This window comes from Balaenoptera borealis (assembly GCF_965194805.1).
Source record: "Balaenoptera borealis genome assembly, chromosome: 6".
NCBI lineage: Eukaryota > Metazoa > Chordata > Mammalia > Artiodactyla > Balaenopteridae > Balaenoptera > Balaenoptera borealis.
Window position 1 is genome coordinate 27,003,161 of NC_138863.1, and position 22,917 is coordinate 27,026,077.

Here is a 22,917-nt window from a genome sequence, read left to right on the forward strand (position 1 = left end):
ATATAAACATGGTACATGGGGGTGTTTGAGAAAAGAAGAGATGCATTTGAGAGAATAAAATGAATCAGCTATGGATCTTTGATCATGGACTTCTGATAATCTCTTCTGTTATATGTACCCTTTCAAAATATTTTTCCATCACCTGTTTCACGATGCTGCACACGAATGAAACCATAACAGATTGCTTGGGCAAATTATCTTTGTTTGCAAAAGAGAAGATTGTTAGTTCAATCAAAGCACTGACCATTCATGCTAGAGTCACTTATGCAAGAATCAGAGGTGCTCAGCTCCCAGCACCGCTTTGACCTATGTTTCCAAACACAAAATCTGGACTGAAAATATTGAGTCTAATTTTCAGGCTGCTGAGGCTGAATCATCTCTATTATACATGATTTTTCTCTGAACCTTGATTCCTCCCTTGGTATCCATTTTGCCTAATATCTTCTGAAGTTTGAGTTTTGCTGAAATCAACTGTAAAAGTGGATATTTAACTCTCATTTCTGTGTTCTAATAACCACCTACCATTTGCATATTTGTTAAAAGTTGCCATGAGAGCCTAGGACATATGCTTTCCTCTTTCTCTGCTTATCAGCTTGGCTGGTTTTAGAACTGTATTTTCTCTGAGTGTTGTTGAACGGTGACTCATTCTGTGAGGTGAGTAACACAGTGAGAGGGCAGGGAGCGGTTCAGTGTCCTTTTCCCCCGGGGACTCATGATGCCAAGTCAGATCATGCTTAAACCACCAGGTCTGCAATGCAGCACTAGTTGTTCTGTTCATCTGCTCCTGGTATGAATTTCCAGGCTCCCCAGACAGTCAAAGCAGTGTCTTACGTAACTTGCTAAGGTGCAGTGAAGTGTGAGGGAGCAAGAGGGCTTGATATACTGAAGCAGAAAGTCAGTTCATCTCAAGTAGCTTGGGGAGAAAGGAGGGAGGTGTGATGACTGTTAGGTACTCCCCGGCCTACTAACCTCCCAACAGCAATAAAATCAAACCTGAAGCCAACCCTCAAGGGGGTATTTGGTATACAGAGACAGATATTTTTCTCAGGTATATACAAGCAATATAATCAATTTACATATACATCATACTTTTCAAAAAACGCATTATTGATTGATGATGAATATATTCCCCAGATATTAGGGAAATTTATTTGTTCCAAATTAGTATTAAAGTTTTTCTCATCTTTTTTTTTTTTTTTTTGTCTTTCCTCTTTTGTGAGGAGAGAATGCTTAGAAATTGAACAAGGGACAGATAAAGGCTGTGCATAATCCTAACCAAAACACGGGCTTAGAGGGTTGAAAAATGAATCAAGAAAAACTTGTTTCCATGGCTGATTACTGTCATCTACTCACTACAAATAAAAAAGATATTATGAACTGCTTAGAGATCTTCTCTTAGCGGAGATTTTAAAAGCCTCAAATAATTGGAATATATTAAAAGAAAAATATGATGACCCACCATGACAGCAAATTAGGAGAAAATTTGATAAGGTCTTGAAAAATACAGGATTAGGAGAAAGGCTCAAGTAAAAACTACAATGGTATTAAATTATATTTACATCTAGAAACAAGAGAGACAATAATTTTTACAAGTAGTTCTGAATTATTCTTAGCTCAAATCTGTTGCATTGATTAAGATTCAAATTCAAAACAATTTTTCAAAGTGTCAGTGGACCAAACAAAATGATAAAATAGCTTTTTTTTAAGTGTTTGTGACGTGGTTCTGACATTTAACACCAAACAAGACAATAAGGAAAAGAGAATGATTTCCACAAGTGCATGGGAGGAATTTTCTGGAGGACCATACATGGGAGTAAATGCGTATGCAAATTAATCTTAATTTTAAAATATCATATTATATTGTGTTACATCGAGCCTTGCTTTTCACAACTCTAAGTGTTTGTAGGCAATTAAAATTCCAAGGAATAAAATCATGTTTTATTTGTTGCGTCATTGGGTTTAGTTAAAAGGAGTCTAGAGAAACCAAGTTTTCCTTAAATTTTGATTCATAATTACCAGCTTAAGACAATCACATTCTACACTAAGACTTCGGCTGAAGAGCAAAGAAAGATATAAGGTAATTTTATATAGGAAGAACTACCCTCTAACTGCACATTTAAATAAACAACTGTATCTGGTACCTGTCTTTTCTTCTAATTTGTAAAACATTATAAGCTCTAGTTAGCAATACATGCTATAAAGAAGCTCATACCTTACCTAGATTAAGAGAGGCAGTTCTTTATTACAATGTCCCCGCAAGCTAGCCCCCCCAGTTAGGTTCAGATCCTTCTATTTACCAACAAGACAAGTCACATATGATTGAAGCCAATTCTCCAAACCTGCCTTCAAATAGTATAGAGACCGCATAGGACAAAGCAAACGTGACAAATACAAACCTCATGCCTTTTCTATCAATCCTTGTCTTTCTCACTCTTTCTAGCCCCCGATGCCTAACCTTTCGAAGGAAAACACTGAAAAGATCCCCATTCTCTGTCCTCATCCATCGGCGCCGCCAGGCCCAGACACTTCGCAGCGAGGCCGTGTGCTTTTCTGCAGATCCGCCCTGAATGCTAAATAACTGCTCGGCACGCTCCTCTCTGTGGAGCTCAGGGAAATGGCAGCCAGAGCAATGAGTGGTTGGCATGGCAACAAGGAAAGGAAAATCTGCAACCTCTTGTATTGTTAGGCCAGCTTGTTTATCTGCCTTAGGGGTCTTGCGGATGGCTTCAGTCGTTTCACAGGAGAAATGGTCCTGTACTATTTCGCTCTGCCTACATTAATATATATTATATACCATATGCCACAGTTTGAATGGGATGGTGACTCCTACCAGTAACTCTCAAATCTGGGGATGGAGGAGGGGAGAATGGGGAGGTAAGAAAAGGCAGAATTTTCCAAGATCGAAAAGGGAAAGAGAGAAGTTTAAAGGTATATTCAGATTTTTGCTTGTGAGTGATGACAACATTTTTCTCCACTGTGCATTTTCAAGCTTAAATTTATAATTTCAGCAACAATAAACTTAGATATCCGAGTATGTCCATGACTTGGCTGCTTGAGTTATGCAGATGTGAACGGGCAGCCCAGGCTTTAGAAGGCACATCTCCATTGGAAAGCTCTAGAAAAACTGACCATGGATAACCCAGAAGAGCTTTTACAGATCTCACTGCTTTGACAGGGAGTAGACCTGGAAAGAATCCCGGGAAATGTTGGGGAAACACAGCAGCCCTGGGAAATCAAGGGGCAGTTACTGAAGGAATGCCCTTTAATCTTTAAATTTACTCAAAGAGATACCTGATGCTGGCTTTTGATGATCACGAAGGCACTTTATACTGTGACTGGTGTTTTTACTAGTATTCAAAGCATTGTACCTTAAAACAGTCAAAAATCACGAAAGCATGATTTTAAATACTTCAAAGTTTTGGTATCTGTAAACTTCTCAGAATTGCCTCCTTTCTTTCTCCATTCACGCTGAAAACTGGGAATAAAGGTCTCATTTTCTGTCATGCTTCAAGGTACATAGGTGTGACCGTTCTGCAATGGAAGAAGAATTGCCTTCTCTGCCTATGACTGGTAACAGCCGCAGCTGGGCGTGCGGCCCTGAATCAGGCTGCGTGGGGCAGTGGAAAGAGCACTCCCCTATAAAGCAGGAGACCTGCATGTTGGCTGTAGCCATGTGATCTTGGATGGGTCGCTAAACCCATAAAGAGGAGGAGTGTGAAAGGTCATCTTACAAGCTAACATCCTGCAGAAGTTGTTGATGTTATCATGATATGAATTCTCATATGAGTTTGGGCCCCACCCACGAATAAGAAGCTTAAAGATGAGCCTCCTAATTTTCACTCAGAGTTCAAACTCTATAGGGACCAAAATGCATTCTGCTTGCTTTCTTCAATGAAGATAAGGTGGAAAAGAGAGGAAGGGTTTATTAAAAGACTTTACTCCTATTATTCATGTAGGGAAAACAATTTAAAAATGACTGCTTTAGTCACATGTTTTATTCACTTACCAATAATAATAACTTTACTACATGGCCTGATTCTCAATGTTTTCTCACTTCTTTTGTTAGGCTTCTGTGGCATGGCTTCTAAAAAGGACACGTCAATAAGCAAATGTAAGAAAAATTCTTAAAGTAATAGGTGAGCATTTAATACTATCTACCTTTCTATGGATTAGCTTTAAATTGGAAGGAAAGAGACAAAAATCTAGAAGGGTAAGCTGTAAAGAAATATAATGTAAAGTATAATTTCCTTCCAGCTTTTCCTGTGCAACTCCTACCCTCCTGCTGCCTCCCCCACCACCTCAGGGCATAAGATCAAAGATAAGCTGACTATATGGCCTTGCACCTTTAAAAATTAAAAGTTATTATGTCCCAGAAATGAAGGTGCACATTGAAAAGGGTGGATGAGAGACAATGAGGTAGACCTTTGGGTGAAGTAAGCCCACTCTGATAAAGGAAGGAAGAAGGAGGGGGAACTGATGATTACAATTCATTTGTTATGTGATCTTGTTTATAGAGATAAATAAAAATAAACAATGTTGAGGAAAAGATTTATTTCTAAGAATGAAGAGAAGGCTACAGCAAAGAAGGAAAGCAGAAGAAAGATCTTCGGCTTCAACCAGGAATGGTCTGGACACTATAGCATATAGCTGAGGATGTCACTGGGAAATGTTTCATGTTCACAATGTCCTGAGAAATATCCATTATAGGGAAATTGCAATATACCAATACATTATATGGAATGATAAAAGAGTGGGCTAATATACAGCCTGGTCAAATAATCACCTCAAAATATTGATATAATGCCAGCTCGTATCAATGGTCTCCATCATCAAAGGATAGCATTTTTAAAGAACATATCTAAGATTTGAGAACATTTCTTTTTACTGGGGATAATTTTTGTTTGTGATTTGTGAAACAGTTATATATAAACCATCAATAATATAATTTATTCTTTTATTAAGCTAAAGTTTGGAGAGAAATTTAATTGCACATTAACTTATCACTGGGAAATCCTCTGTAGGTTTGAGAAGATAATATTTTACACTTTTCCCTCTCCTACTGCTTTCCACATGTGGATAATTGATGGATTCAATACTTGGCCTGTTCTTCCTGGAGGGACATTGATTTAAAATCACATCATAATTTGGATTGAAATATCACTCCGGTAACCTAGAGCAGGCTGTTTACACAACCTTTGTCACTTTGAATATACATATAAAACTTACATAATTAGTCTCCCAAAGGTAATGTAATATTCATTTGATATATATTAAGCTGAATTCAAAATTATCTCTGGATTGTCCTGAACACCCAATTTAAAGAAACATCTGTTAGTCTCTTTTTCATTTATATTATTTTCTCAAAGAAGCTGGCAAGGACACACTGACCTGGCAAATAGATTTTTCTGATTCTCCTAAATACTTAACTAAGACCATTGAAAAAATGAAATAGTGAATGATGTTGGTTCTCTACTGCTTGACCAAGCATGCTACAGTGATTTTTTACTTGAGTATGTAATAAGCCTCCATAATAGTCAGTGAGAGTCAGCTAGGGAGAGTTCAAGAGACAAAATAAGACTTTCCAATAGTTTTCACCATTAATTTGAAAAGGACTTTCTTCTTTTTGCATCATTCATTCAACCACTCACTCAACACACATTTACTGAGTCCTCGAGGTATAATGTCACGTGCTGCAGGGGACGATGATGAGAAAAATCTTGGTCTCACGTTATCTCCTTCCTTCCCACAACCATTTTGTTCTAACATGTCCTCAACTCTTCATGCCTCAATCCCTTCAAAAGTTTCCCAGTTAGTGCTCCTGACACCCAAGTCCCACCCTCTTCAAGTTGAATTACACTCAGCTGTAGAAGAATATTCCTAGACCCAGAATGCCCTGTTGTCCATATAGATACAACTACCACCACTGATAATCATAATAATAATAATGGTAATTAACAGACTATTTCTTGAGTCATTCATTTTATATACTCTACTATCTCTTTCAATCCTCCTGTAACCATGAAAAGTAAAAATAATATTTTTATTTCATTCTTAACCACAATTTCTTACTAATGGGACATTTGTGTCTATAGGGCACTGCACAGCTTTTCAAATCTTTGAATTAGATTGGACACTGCCACCCTCTTTTTCCATTCCACATACATCTCTGCAGGGTATTTGTTTTTTATCACAGCAACTGCCAAAATCCAGCTTCACAAAGACAGGGCATCTTGAAAAGGAATGTGGTGTGATCTAATAGTGAAATGGAACTATCTTGAACTAATAGTTCATGTAGTATTTGAAAGCCATTGAGTATCACAGTGTTTCTTCTGAGTATTTAGAACACTCTGCCATACTCTTGTGCCTTTGCTGTGGCACCTCAAGATGCTTCTGTGCACAATCTGGGAATTTTGTTTGGAAACAATCCCTCTTTAGCTTTGTCTTCCTATATTGCTTATTTGGCACTTAACACACTGTGTTCTGCATCTGAATTAATTGTACACACATGTCTAATGTCTGCTACTAGATCATCTGCTCTGTGAAGTTCAGAGTCCATTCCTTGCACACGCCCTGGCACAGCTTGTACGTAGAAAATGCCCAATAGTAGTTTGTTGAATGACTGGATTAAAAAAAAAAATCATACTATATTTGAAATGCCTTTCATACTTGCCCATTAAAATTTAAATATATTTTTTGAACTGAGTGTACAGTGCACGTGTTGCTAACTAATTGAGTGTAGAAAACCAATCTTTGAATAAGTAAGGGATGATTTTGAAGGGGGTATAGCCTTTCTTACTAATAGTTTACTTACTCTCTTTGGAGTAGCATGTCAGCAAGTTGCTGTGTTCAAATGCATTAAATTCTGAATTACGGAAAAAAGGGAAATAATGGTGTAGAATATTATAGGGCAGGCTAGTGTTTCTCTAAGCCATTAATGACAGATCATCAATAGTAAAGAGGACTATTGGTAGAAATTACACTTTGAAAGGAAGTACTTAAGATTAAATTATATTATGTTCTCCTTTAAGCATCTGTATATTAGTTCTTAAAAAGCTATCTGAGGAAGTATTAAATGGTTCCTGTGTATGTATGTGTGTGTTTGTTTTCTTTGCCTTTTCTCTTTTATTTTTTAAAGGCTGGGAGATAGACTCTACATTCCTTTCTGCTCTAAAAAGTAAATATGCTTCTTATCAGTTAATTGATTTAAGTCCAGTATCATTCAAGAGTATCAATAAGAAACTATTTGTGAAGTTTTCTTTCAGTAATTTACAATGCTGACAGTTACTAGCAAAACATGCATACATCAAGCCATTTGTCTACTAAAATTAAAGTGGTAAAAACTAAATAGAGAGATGAGATTGAGCATACAACTAATTTGGGGGAAATGTCAGGCTAGTTCCCATGATTTTTCTCTCCTTTTGGTGTCTATTTCCCCTGACTGACTGGAATTTCAGTCCTAGCACTAGTGAAAGAAGATCAGTGCTGTAAATTAATTCACTTTCAGCCTAAACAGACTTCAAAGCACAAAGCAAGCCCTGGTGACAGAAGAGCCGTTAGTTACCTGCTGTTTCTCTGTCAGCTGAGGTCAGCTCTCCATTGATCCCATTCTCTTTGGTATTTGAGTAGGTGCCCTGTGACCCATGTTCTCCAAAGGCGCCCTCTTCATCCTCCCTGTACGGGAATCCATTGGCGCTTCTGACAAGTCCTTCCCCTGCCCCACCTTGATCCTTGATCTCAGGTGGATGTGGGTGGGCAGATGCCTCTGTTAGTTGAGCTGAGGTCCAGTGAGGCGCCTTTGCTTCATCTTTCCGATCATCTGCCATTCTTCAACGTCCTGTGACTTCTCCTGTGATTGATTGGAAGAGGAAAAATGGCAGCCATGACTTTGGAGAAAGCTTATCTGATATTAGTAGTACTAAGATAGGGAAAATTTATAGCAAACTCACTAGTTAGCTACGGTCAAAAAACATATTCGACAACCCACTTTTAATATCAAGAGGTAGCTATTGTTAACACCTTGGTTTATACAGATCTTTTCTGGAATATCTATTCTTTTAATATAAGATCACCATCAGTTTACATATACTCTTTTTTTTTTTTTTTTTTAAACTAGTGCTTGGCATTTAAGGACATATCTGAGCTAACTTTCATTGACATGTGACATTGTACAGTAAAGGAATTCTTTAGTACAGGGAAAATCTGTAGGGTGACAAAACTGGATAGAAAACAGTGGGGAAAAGAATGGCTGCGGGGAAATGCTGGATTATGGAAAATTATCCCAAATACTCTTTTAAACCACAACTCTCTGCGAAACCTAGAAAAGACAATGGCCAATATATTAGCCCTTTCAGTTTCAAAGATGATCAATTCAAACCAGAGGTAGATATGTTTCTCTGGATACTGTGTATTAAGAGAAAGATAGTTTTGACAATTTTTCAGCAAACTTTTCTAAGCCCTATGTATAGATTAAAAGGGAATGAATTTTTCTCAGTATAAATCTTACATAGAGAATAAAAATTATAATATCAGGCCTATGTCATAACTTACAGTTTTATTTCACAATTAAGTCAATTAAGTTAAACCACTAACATATATTAGGCGGCCGTAAATTATAGTAAAGTTTGAATAAGTCGTGGAGTAGGTGTTCTGTACGTGTTTAGCAAACGGCAGATACCGCAAGGCCTTCATTTATATGCCGATGCCACTAAGAGATGTAGTTGATGAGAGGTGATAAATCACTCAGTTTTGAAAAGCTGTTGCCAGCAATGTAGCTTTGTTGATGGTCTATTGTCCCCACACTCATGATGACATAGACAGTGAGAGTCTCTGATGGAAACTAAGAACATTTTCCTTTCTTTCAAAAACAGTAACTCAAGCAAAACCCTCCAAACAAGGAAACAAAAACTGTATTAAAACAAATCTACTTTTGGCTACCAAGCTCTGTTTAGAGACATCACAAATAAATTAAGCTGTAAAGAAAGTAAGCTTCCTATCAGATTCCTAGTAAGGATCTGTCTGTTTTTTACTGAATTTCAATCTATTCTCAGGTCCCTATTCTAATTTTCTGTTCATACCAGGAAGAACTAGATGAGTCAATTCATTTAAACTAATTTGATGATAACACACCCCTAACCCCAGCAATTGCCTCCCATAAGGATTCTGTTTATTGTCTCTAAGAGCATATTTAAATAGGAGATAAGAAGTTTAACTTTTAAAACATTGATTGAAGGGCTTGTGAATAAACCAAAGAGCATCCCCACAGCACTGATGATGTACAAAGAACTGTACGCACGGAAGAGTTTCCTCATATGCCAAATGAGGACAAGGATGCCTCGTTTTGGTTTGCTGCGAAGTTTGAACAGAATAAAATAAAGGGCTCAGCACAAGTCCCTGGCAAGCTCAATAAATAGTAGTTACTACCTTTGTTATTATTATTATAATTATACTAACAGTCATCATACCACCAGTCATTACATATAAAATATTTTCAGTAGTTTTTCTGGAATTGCTGGCATAGGAAGAAGAGCCTGAAAACTTGGTAAGTCCAATAATAAAGAGTTACTTGCAAATCTGCTCCCAGATATCACAGAGAACTGAATGAACGTTCCAAGACAGACATGGCAAGTGTCTGGGACATGAGAGCCTGATGGGAGGAATGTGTCCCAGAACTAACCACTCCATATGTACATCTGAAAACTTAGCTACGTCTTTTATAAAGACAGGTCTGCAGTGTTCTAGACTCCACTCTGCCATGGTCTTCTAGTCAACTATCAAAGGACCTAAATTGGGAGTCTGAAGATTATGTTTCTTCTGAGAAACATAATCTTGTTTCGGCATCTTCATATATCTAATGGGCTGAATAAATTATTTACATTCAAAGCATGACTTTGATCACAATAGTTTATTGCTAGCGAGACTGTTGTCTCAGCATCCTTATCTTTACATGCCTTGATTTCTTTACTTTTCCTTTACCAGAACAGCTTAAATAAAATTTCCATATTCTTATATGGTCCAAAATATTTTTTGTGCAGAGTGAACACCTGTAAATAGAAAAAGTTTCCCACAAAAAAGTACATGCCTGGCTAATACTGTTTTTAAAAAAATTTATATTTTTAGAACAGTTTTAGATTTACAGAAAAATTGAGCAGATAGTACAGAGATTTCCTATGTATCCCCTGCATGCAATTTTCTGTTATTAATATCTTGCATTAGTATGATACATTTGTTATAATTAATGAAACAATACTGATGCATTATTATTAACTAAAGTCTGTAGTTTATTTAGATTATCTTAGTTTTTTCCTAATGTCCTCTTTTGCTTCTAGAACCCCCATCCAGGATTTTACACTACATTTAGTTTTCCTGTCTCTTCAGGTTCTTCTTGGCTATGAGAGGTTCTCAGACTTTCCTTGTTTTTGATGACCTTGAGAAATACTCGTCAGGTAAATTATAGATGCCCCTCTATTGAAATTTGTCTGACATTTTTTCATGAATAGTCTTTGATTATGTGTTTCGGCAAGGAAGATCACCAGCGGTAAAGTGCTCAAATAAGCTTGAGAGATGCTGAGATACATGGGCATGTATAACACAAGCTTTCTGAGAGCTTTTGCTATTCTACTGCACATGGGAATCTCAGGGAAGGTCAGTGGTGTGCAAAGCATCTCAAGCAATTGGCTATAGAACCTTCATCTGATGCCATGTTTATTAACATCTCCAAAAGGATTTGGAATATACTTAGGTTTGCACTTTAGCCCATGTTTAACTCTGGGTGTTCTAGCCATAGATATTCAAAGGAAATAAAATAATATGAGCACCCATAACTCCCAGCTAAAATTGGCAATTCTTCCCCTAGGGCTATCTGGAAAAGATTTTTCAGTGACTAAAAATCTTCATTTTGAACCTAAAAATCCAACATGGAAATGAGCAGTGTGTTACTTGGCAATCATCCATTTAAAAATGTTATGATAATTTGTTTTCAAGAGACCAGGCATTCAAAAAGTGAATTCCTTAGTGTTCAATACGTTAGAGTTTTTAATTCTTTCTTTTTAAGTAATCAATAAAAACTAATGTTGGAAGAAGAAAGGGCAGGCTGGCTACACTGATTTCACTTACTATCAGAGGCACAAATAAAGTGAATTTATTATCTAAAATGCATCATCTGGCTTCCTGAGAAGACTATTCAGATAATACTCCTTAAAATGTATACAGATCAGTCAGATATCACTTTCTAATTTGTTGGGCTTTTGAAATGTACATAGTCTAACTCTCTATTAAGTGACAATCATCTTAGGAGATTTCAAGCTAGAACTGGCATTGCTCTGACAAAACTACTTTGACAGAAAATATGATTTGGAAAGATTTCCTTAGGTTTTACTGAAAAGCAGCTGGAAACAGAGGAGACACTATTTAGCTTCCCTCACTTACAATCACAACATGGTATTATTAAAATACCACCCATTCATGGTAAATTTCACTTAAACTCCCAATCAGTGTTTTGGGGTCACAGATTATCTCTACTCTTCAAAATGGTGTTAAAACATAGTTAAAAGTGATCACAGCTTCCTTTAATTTCTTCTTCCTGATGTATAATATTACTTTTACCTGAATCTCTCTGAAAATTGTGCTTGTGGAATTAAAGAAGATAAGAAAACTGAGATAAAGGCAAATTCTCTCCAAATCTATTAAAGAAAACTTGTGAGGTACCAGGAATTGTAACATCCCATTCCTACTGTGTAATGGAAAAGACTCCTCTCTCCATATTGCAAAAGACCACATATCCTCTTGCTCCTAACTGCTGAACAGCTGGGCATCCGCCATACAATCTTCTGGATGGATAAAGCAAACTGAGAAGCTACCTACACTCTTCTCCTTCTCCTCCTCCCAAAAGCCTAGCTTGATAAAGTGAGCAAGGAACTTCCTGAGTTTTAAAAAAAAGGTACTAAGTCCAAGACATTGACCTACAATTCATAATAAGTTGCAATGGAATCTTAGCTGTTAGGGCTAAACACAAATGCCAATATGAATGAGGATACAGATACCTGTAATATGGACTTTTAAAAAGAAATCCAAGAAGTTCAAATTTCTATTTGTTTGATTTGAGAATGAGATATTTCACTGGACTCTATCATGTCATGGCTATTATGCTACATAAAACAGGGCCCCAGTCTTCTTCCCAATTAAGATATACAGTTGGAAAAAAAAGCTAAGAGGAGGTCTTGTGCCACCACAAATGTTAGTTATAGACTTGAGTGGTGAGCTTCAATCTTTGCCACCATTTGTTATTAAACAATTTCCTTTTGATATTTGAAAGTTCTCTAAGGACAGACATTTCTTCTTTCATCAAAATCCCAGCTTTTAAAATTCCAGTTCTTCCAGTTTTTCCCTTAATAAGCCTTAGACCTGGCTCTCTCGATCTAGTGCTCCTTGGCAAGAGCATGCAGGTTTTTTTTCATGCCAGCTGTTGAACCCACTAATCATGGCTATACTCTGATTCATATCACTGATGGATAATTATGAAAAAATATAAGGTTCTTTAGTGTTTGGCAACCTGTCATTATCCTTTGATTACAATGACATGAGCCAGACATTATGACATGGCATTGATCAGATTTCTAACTTGCTGAAGATTCAACCTGTATCCTCTTATATCATGATAATAAAACTGCTATAACCTGAATGAAAACAGTCTTTCTACAGAGTAATTTCTAAGTTGAAACGGTATACAAACTAATTTCTTGTCTATTTAATATATGTAAAATTCATCAGTTTTGTTTTTAGGTAGATTTAATGCATACATGTTTACTGTTGCAGAGTAAAAATAAGTACCTTCCCGCATGTTGATTAGAAGGTTTTTAATTCTATGGATCAGGAGCCTAACAATTAGCCAAGGTCCTTAGATAATTCTAATTAAGAAATACTGAGAGAGAGAGAAAAAGCAAATAAAAGAGTGGAAGGAACAACAACAAAGAGCAAAAGAAAGAACAGGAAAAAAAAAAAAAAGGAAATATCCAGCTCAACATACAACAAGGCTATGATGGCAAAACTCAATTCATGGTTTGGGATAGACATATTCTAATTTTCAATTACTTAATAGAAAACGTTTATCTTATATGATAATTAATGTACGTTCTTGGAGACCCGTTTTGTAGCTTACGGGTAGGTCTGTCAATCAGTACTGCTATTACTTAGATTTCTAGAATATTGACTACAACATCAATAATTAGATTTCTACTATATTGAGAGTCACTTGTATTTAAATGCATCTGCTTTAAAAATTTTCCAGGCCTAAGACTATAATGTTCCATGGTTCAAAACTCTGGGACTTTACTTGAGTACCTGTCCAGATACTTAAATAAATTCATATTTTTGTGTGTGTAAGAAAAAATTTGGATTTGCCCACAAGCAACCTAAAAGTCTGCCTCCAAATCACTCTTGAAAACAGTCTTTTGTGATATGATTGTTCCTTGCATAAGGATACATCCAATAAGTTAATTTATATTAGAATTTAGAAATAAGATGAGATAATGTGTATTTTGCTGATTTCTGATATTTCTTAGTCAGGTAATATATCTGTTCCCACATTTCCCCTTAATTACCAGGAACTCTTTTAATGCTTAACTGCAGTATTTACCTCATTCTAAGTCTTCGGTACTGTCTGTTTATAGAAATAAATTATATATAAATATAATTTATATATAATTTAATTGTAAAACTTATCAGATCTTTCCTCAAGTCAGGCAGGATATATATTATAAATAAATAATAACTGTATCTGTTGCCTTCTGACATTTTATTTTAGGGTATCATTCTTTTGAGCAAATTACATAATATTATTTAGCACACAATAGCTCTGATATTATCCTTCATGTATATAAAGTGAATAAAATACAAAACAGACATCGATCTTTTTCATACAACATGTTTTATAAAACTTCGCTTAATATTCTAGATCTTTCAGACAGGTTATAAGTTAAATTCTAATAAAAATATAATTTCTTAGAAAAAATAACATTACTTGGCTTTTTAAAAAAGTTTCCTTTATCCATTTTCCCTAGAATACTCTTTTAATTACCATCCAAGCAAATGTTGCTAATAAGTGAATGATAACTTTAGAATGACAAAGTATTTATTACTTTGAAGGTGGCCAAATAATACAGTTTTGTTGGTTCTCCCTAAAGGTTACAAAACCATATGTGTACATTAAAACTTAATGTGTTTAAAGGCTAGTTTAAAAAGAGAAGCATTTTCATCTGGACCTTGATCTGTCATTGAACTGCCTGCATATTGTACATTAAAAAAAATTTGATATGCTTTGATAGTTCCTGTAGTTTCTGTTCTTTAAAGCAAGTGGTGAATGTATTTATTTAAGTGAACCAAACAGTAGTTCCTGAGCATATATGTCCCAAGGGCTTGCAGATACAAAGAAATAAAATAAAATAAGGTACATCTGTCACATTTCCTCCACTATAAAGAGAAGAAATAAGAACTAAACAGAAACACTCAGAAGAAAATGTCCCTGACAGCTCTGCTGTCTGGGCTACCAATGCATTTCATTCCTCAGGGCAAATCCAGGACTAAGAATGCAAATCAGAGATACATTTTTACTAAAAGAAACCATTCTCTAATTTTCTGCCTACTTAGTTGGAGCTTTTCATATTTTTCCTTCAAAGTATGAAAAGGGTTATGTAAAAGTAAGATGCACACAAGCAAACCATGACAGTAATATTCAAACCTACCAAAGGGCCATTTAGTCATAAGCTGGGCTTCAAACATTTGTTGAATATTGAATTAATTAATACATCCAGATAAACACAGGGAAAAAGGTTCTGTCAGCTATAGATATTTGGCCAACATTAGCTCAATCAGTGAGAGAAGAATGGTTTTGAAACCTAATTTTCAGGCATGGTAGAAGAAGTGAGACTCAAGTTCTAACTCCACTGAGAGCATATGAAAAATAATGCTAAGTAGAACAAACTTCTAGACCTGAATATGACCTAGCACACATAGTAGTGACCATGCAACATACAGGTTCAGAAATATCTTTAAGATAAACCGTTTCATCCCTCTCAGAAAAAGGCTTTAAAACATGAAACTAAAACGCTCTTTGGGGATCATCCATTCCAATGTAACTTAAAGTGTCTTCAGCCAATCACCTCCAACATCCATCCAATAAATGAGAATTTCTGTGTATAGGGTTTGTAAATTGGTATTTTAACAGGTTTAACAGATGACTCTGAAACACTGAAGTTGGAAGACTGCTGCTTTCAGGCAAGCCTGCTGCACAGGACCTCAGGAAAGAACGGGGAGTGATAGAAATGCACACATGAAATATCCCTGTAGAATAACAGGAGTAAGGGGTTAAGGCAATTATCTTGATAGGTCAGGCAGTCATTCTCAAAAATAGAAGCTGAATCTTTCATTGCCTTAGTCCAGGACATTTATGATGATGGGATGGAGTCCAATCACTGCTTTCAGTCAGCTTCCTGGGAACACGCCAGTTCTTTGTTGTGTCTAATCCTACTTGAGGGAAGCAGAAATGTCTCAGAAGCATGTTTAAAGTTACCCACTTTCTGTGGTAAAAAACCTACTGCACACTGTAAAAACAGTGACTAGTCCTTGGTCAGTTTAACAACACCTTCAAGATGTCTTTAGAATATTTATTTTAGATACTTCTTGGCACTCAGTAACGGTTTAGGACAAAAATACACTTTGCCTAAAATACCTCAAATCCAGTTATAATCTTCTTTATCTGTTAGATCACTTTGGAGATGGATGTGGGGTGATAGGCATGGTGTGAATATGTGATATTCTGAACTAGCAAAGCCCTCAAAGGAGTAACTGAAGGATTTAATATCTAGATAGTTGAGATGTGTGCCGAAAATGTCATTTAGTCAAGAAGAACTTTTTTCTCTTGGGATTCCCATAAAACCACAAACCTCACTGTTTTTCTTTGGATTACAACATTAGAAAGATCACAAAGCACAGAAAGAGTCACTGATTATAGTTATTACCAGGCAACATTAAATACTCCCAAAAATTGGCAAAAGGAGAAACAGTGAAAGCTTGGAAAATCTAAAGGAAAAATACACTGTGTGCTAGATAAGCATGTCTCCATTTTTATAATGCACTTGGCATTAGCAATTCTAGAATGTTTTCTGTGATATGTTCTGCCCTGTCATCATGTAATGTGCCAGTTCAATAAAAACACTGTGATTCTAATTTTGTACTGATACGTATCCAAGGATGAACAAAAGAATACAACAAGTTATATAATACAATTAAGCATATGAATATTGTTTCCCTTTTCCATGTAGGCGCAATTATGCTTTATACTACTAACTATCCATATCAGTACTACAAAACAGAAACTTTTGTTTTGGTCCCTAACAATATAAGAAATTTATGCAGAATCTGTATCTTTCCTAACAAATGCTGAGGAGTTCTAAGCTTAAATAGCTGTTGACTAACAAATTACAACCCTACGTATTTTCTCTTTGTCTCTATACAAAACTGAGGAAAAGTTCTTGATGACATGAAAATTTGAAAATCCAGATATTTGTTTCATGTCTTTTCTGCTCTTTTCAGGCTGACTGTAAAATACCGATAGGGATGATTCATTCTTCACCACACACCATGACTAATAAACAATTCACATCAAGAGAGTTGTTGAGTGCATCATTATTTCTGATGATAATGGACACAGAGTATACAACAAGCCAGTGCTATGTTATTGATAGAATTAGATAAGGTAATACAAGTAAAGCATAATTCCAGGCAAGTTGGAAGTGCTCAACAAATGTTACCTATTATTTGTTATTATTTTGTAGCTTTTATTTGAACATTTTTAGCAATAGGATTCAATGTATGGTTTGCCACATATTGAAAAACTGAGGCCAGAGAGAGAAAATTATTTGACAAAGTTAGACACTTCCAGGGAGATCTGGAATGAGAAGCCAAATCTACTAATATCCATTCCATTGCTTGCTCTTTCGCCAAGGAGTGAGTTGGTGGAATGGGGTAGGAACTAGGAGAATCCAGTCCAAATAAGGACACTAACTTCATACACCCATTCCACTGATAACAGTCTGTCACATTAAACTGGGTAAGGAGCTTTATGTGACCATGGCATACAACCTGTACTTCACGGTTGTATATTATTTCTGGCCCTTTTTCATATTATATAAGAGAACTAATAAATACAGTATACATATCAGAAATAAATAATATTTAAATGCTCTAAAGCTTTAGCCTCTACTGATGATATTTCACTAAGGACCTGGAGACATAGTGTAATAAGTAATAGATTTCTATTACAAACTTCATGTCTAAGTGTACAAACTTAGACATGAACAAAACCTGAGTGTCAGTTTCATAAGCAAGGGAACTATTGAATGGATAAATTTTGACCCTTATATCAATACTTTTCTTTTACCATATAAAGAGAAATTCAATCATAATAATTTTAATACGATTTTCTTTAAGCATAAATAAAAAGGATAAAAAGCATAGGAGGGAAATTGTAATTTGGATTTTGACAATTAATAATTTTGTTTTAAACTTTTTCCAGTTTGAAATCTGACTCCAGATTTGTCAGACTTTGTCCAGTGTCACATAATAAAGCACTGTAAAAATAAATCTCCTTTGGGTAAGACAAAGCTAAGACCTATTCTATAGAATTACAGGTTTTCCAAAAAAAAAAAGTATGTCCTAAGTATTTACTGGCACCACCATCAAATGAAGATCCTTTAGTTCCAGACACCTGAGAACCACCTTATAGGGAACTGGTTGGGTGTTAAAGGGGCTACAACCTAAAAACAGCAATCAGTGCTCGAGGGCAAGATGCTTCAGAGATTTCTTTACAGGAGGTGGGAGCAGGGTCATGACCCAGGTAAACTTGGAGGCTGTGCTATGTATCACAAAATAAGATGCTAGAATTAAAGACAAACAAACAAACAAAAAAAGTTGGAGAAGAAAATAGGAATTATGAAAAGAAAAAAAAAAAAGGATGGAGAGTTGGAAGTAAAGGATTTATTTAAAAACTAAATACTTCATGGTTTTCCATGAATAGGATCTGCTTTTAGCTATTTAAGACAAGAAAGGATGAAGTCCTGGGAAGTTATAAACAAGATGCCATTCATGCTCTTTTCTGCCACTTTATCTGATCTGCTCAGTCCCTTTATCTTTTGATGAACAATTCCTCTTTCACAAACACAAGCCATGCGACTGAAGCTCTGCCTCTGAACATGTTCAGATTAAAATCTTGTTCTAAATATAGTAAGTGTATGTGGACTTCTAGGATAATCAGTTGCCGCATTTGTTTTCTGCACTTCTTTGAACTTAACGCACTCCTTGCCAGTGGATGTGTTCAAGCACAAGTTGAATGCCCATCCTGTCACGAACGTTATAGAATCAAGGGGATGTTGGCCTATATGACTTCTAAAATGCCTTCCAACTGAGGTTACAAATCTTAATTCATTAACCAATTATTAATTGTTTGAGAAGTGTCTCCCAAACATTAATGGAAAGGCTCTATGTATCATAGGGAATGCACTGGGGATACAAGAAAAAATATATAGCACTTATGCTGAAGGAGCTCACAGACAAACCAACAACAAAAGGTCATGTGGTCCATGCTGTGACGCAGATAAGGACAGGAAATTGTGGAGGCACACAGGCAGTTCTTACCACACTGGGAAGTCAATACTTTCCGGAGGAGGTAACATCGAGTTGAGTTTAAAGGACAAGTAGGAGTTAGCCAAAGAAAGGAGGGGAAGCTTTCTAGGAAGAAAGAGTCTGGGTGACCACATCCTATGCTATTTTTGACTTGGGCGAGGCAACACCTTCCAGGAAGATACCATAATGAGCACTATTTTGGCATCCCTAACTCCAGTTTTCACTCTATGTTAGATGTTCCTCCCTATTCTGTCTGTCTTCCTCAAGAAGCTGTGGGCTCTTGGAGGGGGAGGGTTTCATATCTTCATCACCTGCACCTAGTACAGTGTGTCGCACAGAGTAAGCTCAACAACACGTTTACTACACGAATGAATGAGGAATATGGGTAGAGCACAGGATTGTTCACTGTGGTCCAGAAGTGAAGTGGGACATGGGGAAAGGAGGCTGACAGGCAGGCAGGGGTGGAATCATAAAGGGGTACAGTAAGCCATACACTTAGACTCTCCTGAAGGCCAGAGGGCACCCACAAAAGATGTGACATAATCAAGTTTATTTTTTAGAATGATTGATCCAGCAATGGTATTAAAAGTGAATTGGAAGGATGCATGATTAAATATGGAAGCAACTCTTAGAGAAAGCAACTTTAGAAAAGGAGCACATAGACCTGGACTTGGTGATGAGATCAGGATTGAAATGAGAGGCTAGATTCCATGTTCGAAAACTTAATTAATTAAAATAAAACCTGTCTTCTTTTTGCTTATAAATTAGAGTTTCTCTATTTTACCTATCCATCTATCTACCTATCTATCATCTACCTATTTACAAACCTTACTACCGATCTGTTTGTTGTGAGAAGTATCATGTTTTATACTATTTTGATAGGCATTTACTTTATTATTTTCTTGAGGTCAGTTTGTAACTCAAGTTCAGATTTCTTAAGTTCAGTCACATACCATGTTGTGAAGAGTGCTCTTCCATTAAACTACACAGTGTTAGGGGATATTTTGCTTGATTTTTGATGAACACTGTAAGATGGAATTCTTTTTGTTTTTTGTTTTTTTTGGTTTGTTTTTGTTCAGTGTGAGTCTCATGAGGTTCTTCTAGACACCATTTTTAAAATTTTATTTATTTTGTTTTTATTTGAAATGTGATAGTGGCTTACAGAGACACATGAGCCCGGTCAGATCTGGATTCATCTGATGAGACACTGAAGCAAGAAAATGGAGAAAGCTGAGAAAAAAAGAGAGCCTGAACAGACTAAAGAACTGGACTTTTCCTTAAGAGGCACTATTTATAAATTGCTTTAACAAAGCATGTATTGAGCCTTCATTTAACTTTCAGATTGTCATCAATTACCGATTTATTTATTGTGCTTTCTAGAATCTCATTCAATAAACATTTATTAAATACCAGCTTCATACCAAGCTATTAGGCACTAGGAATACAATGATGATTAAATTATGGATTCTGGCCACAAACAGCTCACGCTATACTGAAGAGCTCAGATGTGTTTGAAATATATATGTTACAAGATAACACAGTTAATGCAATGATAGAGGCCATCACAGGTACTACATGAATATAGACCTTCTAAGTCATATATATTTAGAAAGAAAAATGGATAGATGCAAAATATTTGTATAACATCCATTTTTAAATATACTAAACTACTGCATCCAGGGAGAGTCCAAAATCTAGTTAATTATAATACATACTAATTTTCTTCTAGGGAAAGGTAAAATATGAGTCATATAAAAGTAAAGTATGAGTCATATAAAGCAGATCAACTTTTTTCTATTTTCTTTCTTTTCGGATTTGGGTCAGGCTGTGTGCCATGTTGCACAGTGCATCTGCTGGCTGTAATTGTGACTCAGGAGAATTCTGAGTTAAGCTGAAAGTAGCTTTGTTCACTCCATCAGCTGAGTTGGGCCGAAAAAAAAAACAAAAAAAACACCTCACAGAAGCCTTATCATTTGGAATTCCCTCACAACTCATGTCTGATCCAAGTGGGTCAGTCAGTCCTCATATACTGTTTGAGATATTTCTTTGAGCTGACATATCTTTATGTACCCTGGAGTGAATTCTAGAAATCAGTTCAACTTTTATGGCTTGCGACTTGTATTCTGCTAACCTTCTGGAGTGATATGATGTGACATAAATTTGCTAAATCCCCCAGGCCTGAAATATATGTAATTAGACTATGTTTATGAGATGATTAAAAACTGAGCTGAAAAAAATATTCAAGTAAAGAAATATTCACAATAATTAATTTTTCTACGAAGACAAATATTCCAATCTTACATGTAGAAGTCTTAATGCATGTATAGGCATTGATGTGGCAAAATTATATGGTAAGCTCACAGATAAAAACATTCTGATATAAAAACAGACCCATCTTAGGCAATTAAGGCAAATGGGACCTGGCCAAGAGCAAATAAAAACATGGTTTGGAATGTAAAAAATGCTAAATTAATTTTTAAATGAAACACATTTCTACGAAAGTCACAAGAATTTTGAGGAAGCACGTTAATTTTTTAAATATATTCTTTGGGCCGTGCTTACTTTTTTTACTAAACCCAATACGTTTTTAACACTTCATTATAACCATTGCATTGTTAAAGGATAGGAACTTTATGCTTTTTTAATGGCAGTAGGAGAAGGGGAGAAAAGGGGACAGATAAGGCTGATGATAAACCTCTGGGCAGGTTAGAGGTGTTGCTGCTGTGGACTGTGCCTTGTCTGCCTGGGATTGCAGATGACCTGAGGCAAGAGGAACACAGTAGCAGTAAACCTGCTTCATTCAGGTAGGTTGTGTCTGAGCTTTTGGTTGGCACTCTTTGATTTTTAGATTTCTAATCTATACATCCAAGAATTCACCTTAGTGTTCTTATAGAAGCAATAAATAGGCAAATCTGGAGAATCTTTCTGTCTCTGCCACCATTAATCTCTAAAACGTTTTTTGAAATTCTTTTCAATTCCATGCTGAAGAACTTGGGTACCACAAGTAAATCTATAGATTAAGAATTGGCTTCTCAGCAAGAAGCAAGCATATGGATTATTTCTACATTGTCTTCTTTTTAAATGCTTAGAACCTATTGTATTAGAACCTATTGTTTCAATACAATAGGGTTTTTTTTCAAAACAAAGAAAAGTTCACAAAAGTTCTACTTAGTAAGGTTTCTCAAAACCCTTAGACATTGATCATTACAATGAGAAATTTTTTTTTTATTATTTCTGGAAGCCTATAAAAAAGTGACGTACTATTATAAAAGAGAAATATCAGACTGTGGCATCAGATTAGAGGACATGGGTGATGGGACTTGCAGAGCATGGCTCATGGGTCTCCATTTGGTCAAGCCAAGTACTAATAGACCACTCATTTCCACTTGGCAGTTCTCCTGACACTAGATGAGACTATTGAAAAGTGTCGGACAGAAATAGATGGAAAAAGCACTACCCTGACCCACTGAAGTATGGGACCAAAAGAATTTGCTTCTTTTATTTTTTCAAAATCTTTTACTTTAACTAAACTAGGAGGTAAACCAAGGCGAGGAAGTACTCCAAATTTAGGTTAGAAAGTCAGCGTTAAGCTATGTAAAAAATGTGAACTCAGGATGGGATCAAGAAATTCAGTGAAATAAGGTAACTGCGTTACTCCAAGAAAATGGCCATAAACAATTGTCATTTAGCTTCACATGAGATCCATATTTCCAGTAGGCATTTTGGTTGAGAATTTCTAAGCAGCAAGATTTAATTTTATCTTTGTTACCTTGTTTTATCTTTTAAAAATTAGAATGAATAGTTTAGTTTTTAAAACTAAAACTATATTCCATGTCTGGCATTTTAATTGTAGAGGCCAAGGGAAACAGACATTTCAGTTAAACATAAATATTTTCTTGGTAAGGTCAGGATAATGCAAATTACGATGCACAGATATATCTCCTTTGAGGAACCACAGACCTCAAATGTAAAGGAAACCAAAATTTCTTAGGAAAAAATAAGTCTTTTCAGAAATAATTTGTAAATAAGAAAGAGACTGCCTCACTCATTCTTAACTAACTGAAAAAAAAGTGACACAAGTGCCTTAATCATGAGCAGTAGAAGAGAGACATATGAGGTTAGAAAATGTTCTCTTCTGGTGAAATTTAACAATATTTATTAAACACCTATTATGTCACAGGCATGGTTCTAGATGCTCAGGATATGTAAGTACTAGCAAGACTCAGCTTTTGGTCTTAAGAAGCT

At 35.8% G+C, this 22,917-nt stretch overlaps 1 protein-coding gene across 45 annotated transcripts in view; it reads right to left on the bottom strand.

Moving 5' to 3' along the window:
• The window catches only part of MAP2 (microtubule associated protein 2), a 277,616-nt gene that overhangs the window by 68,143 nt on the left and 186,556 nt on the right, over window positions 1–22,917 (bottom strand). For all 45 annotated transcript variants that reach the window (XM_082396351.1, XM_082396311.1, XM_082396352.1 and 42 more), the window contains one exon: window positions 7,562–7,846. In XM_082396351.1, coding sequence (XP_082252477.1) covers window positions 7,562–7,823 — 262 coding nt within the window. In that variant the 5' untranslated portion in view covers window positions 7,824–7,846. The remainder of the gene's footprint in view (window positions 1–7,561; window positions 7,847–22,917) is intronic.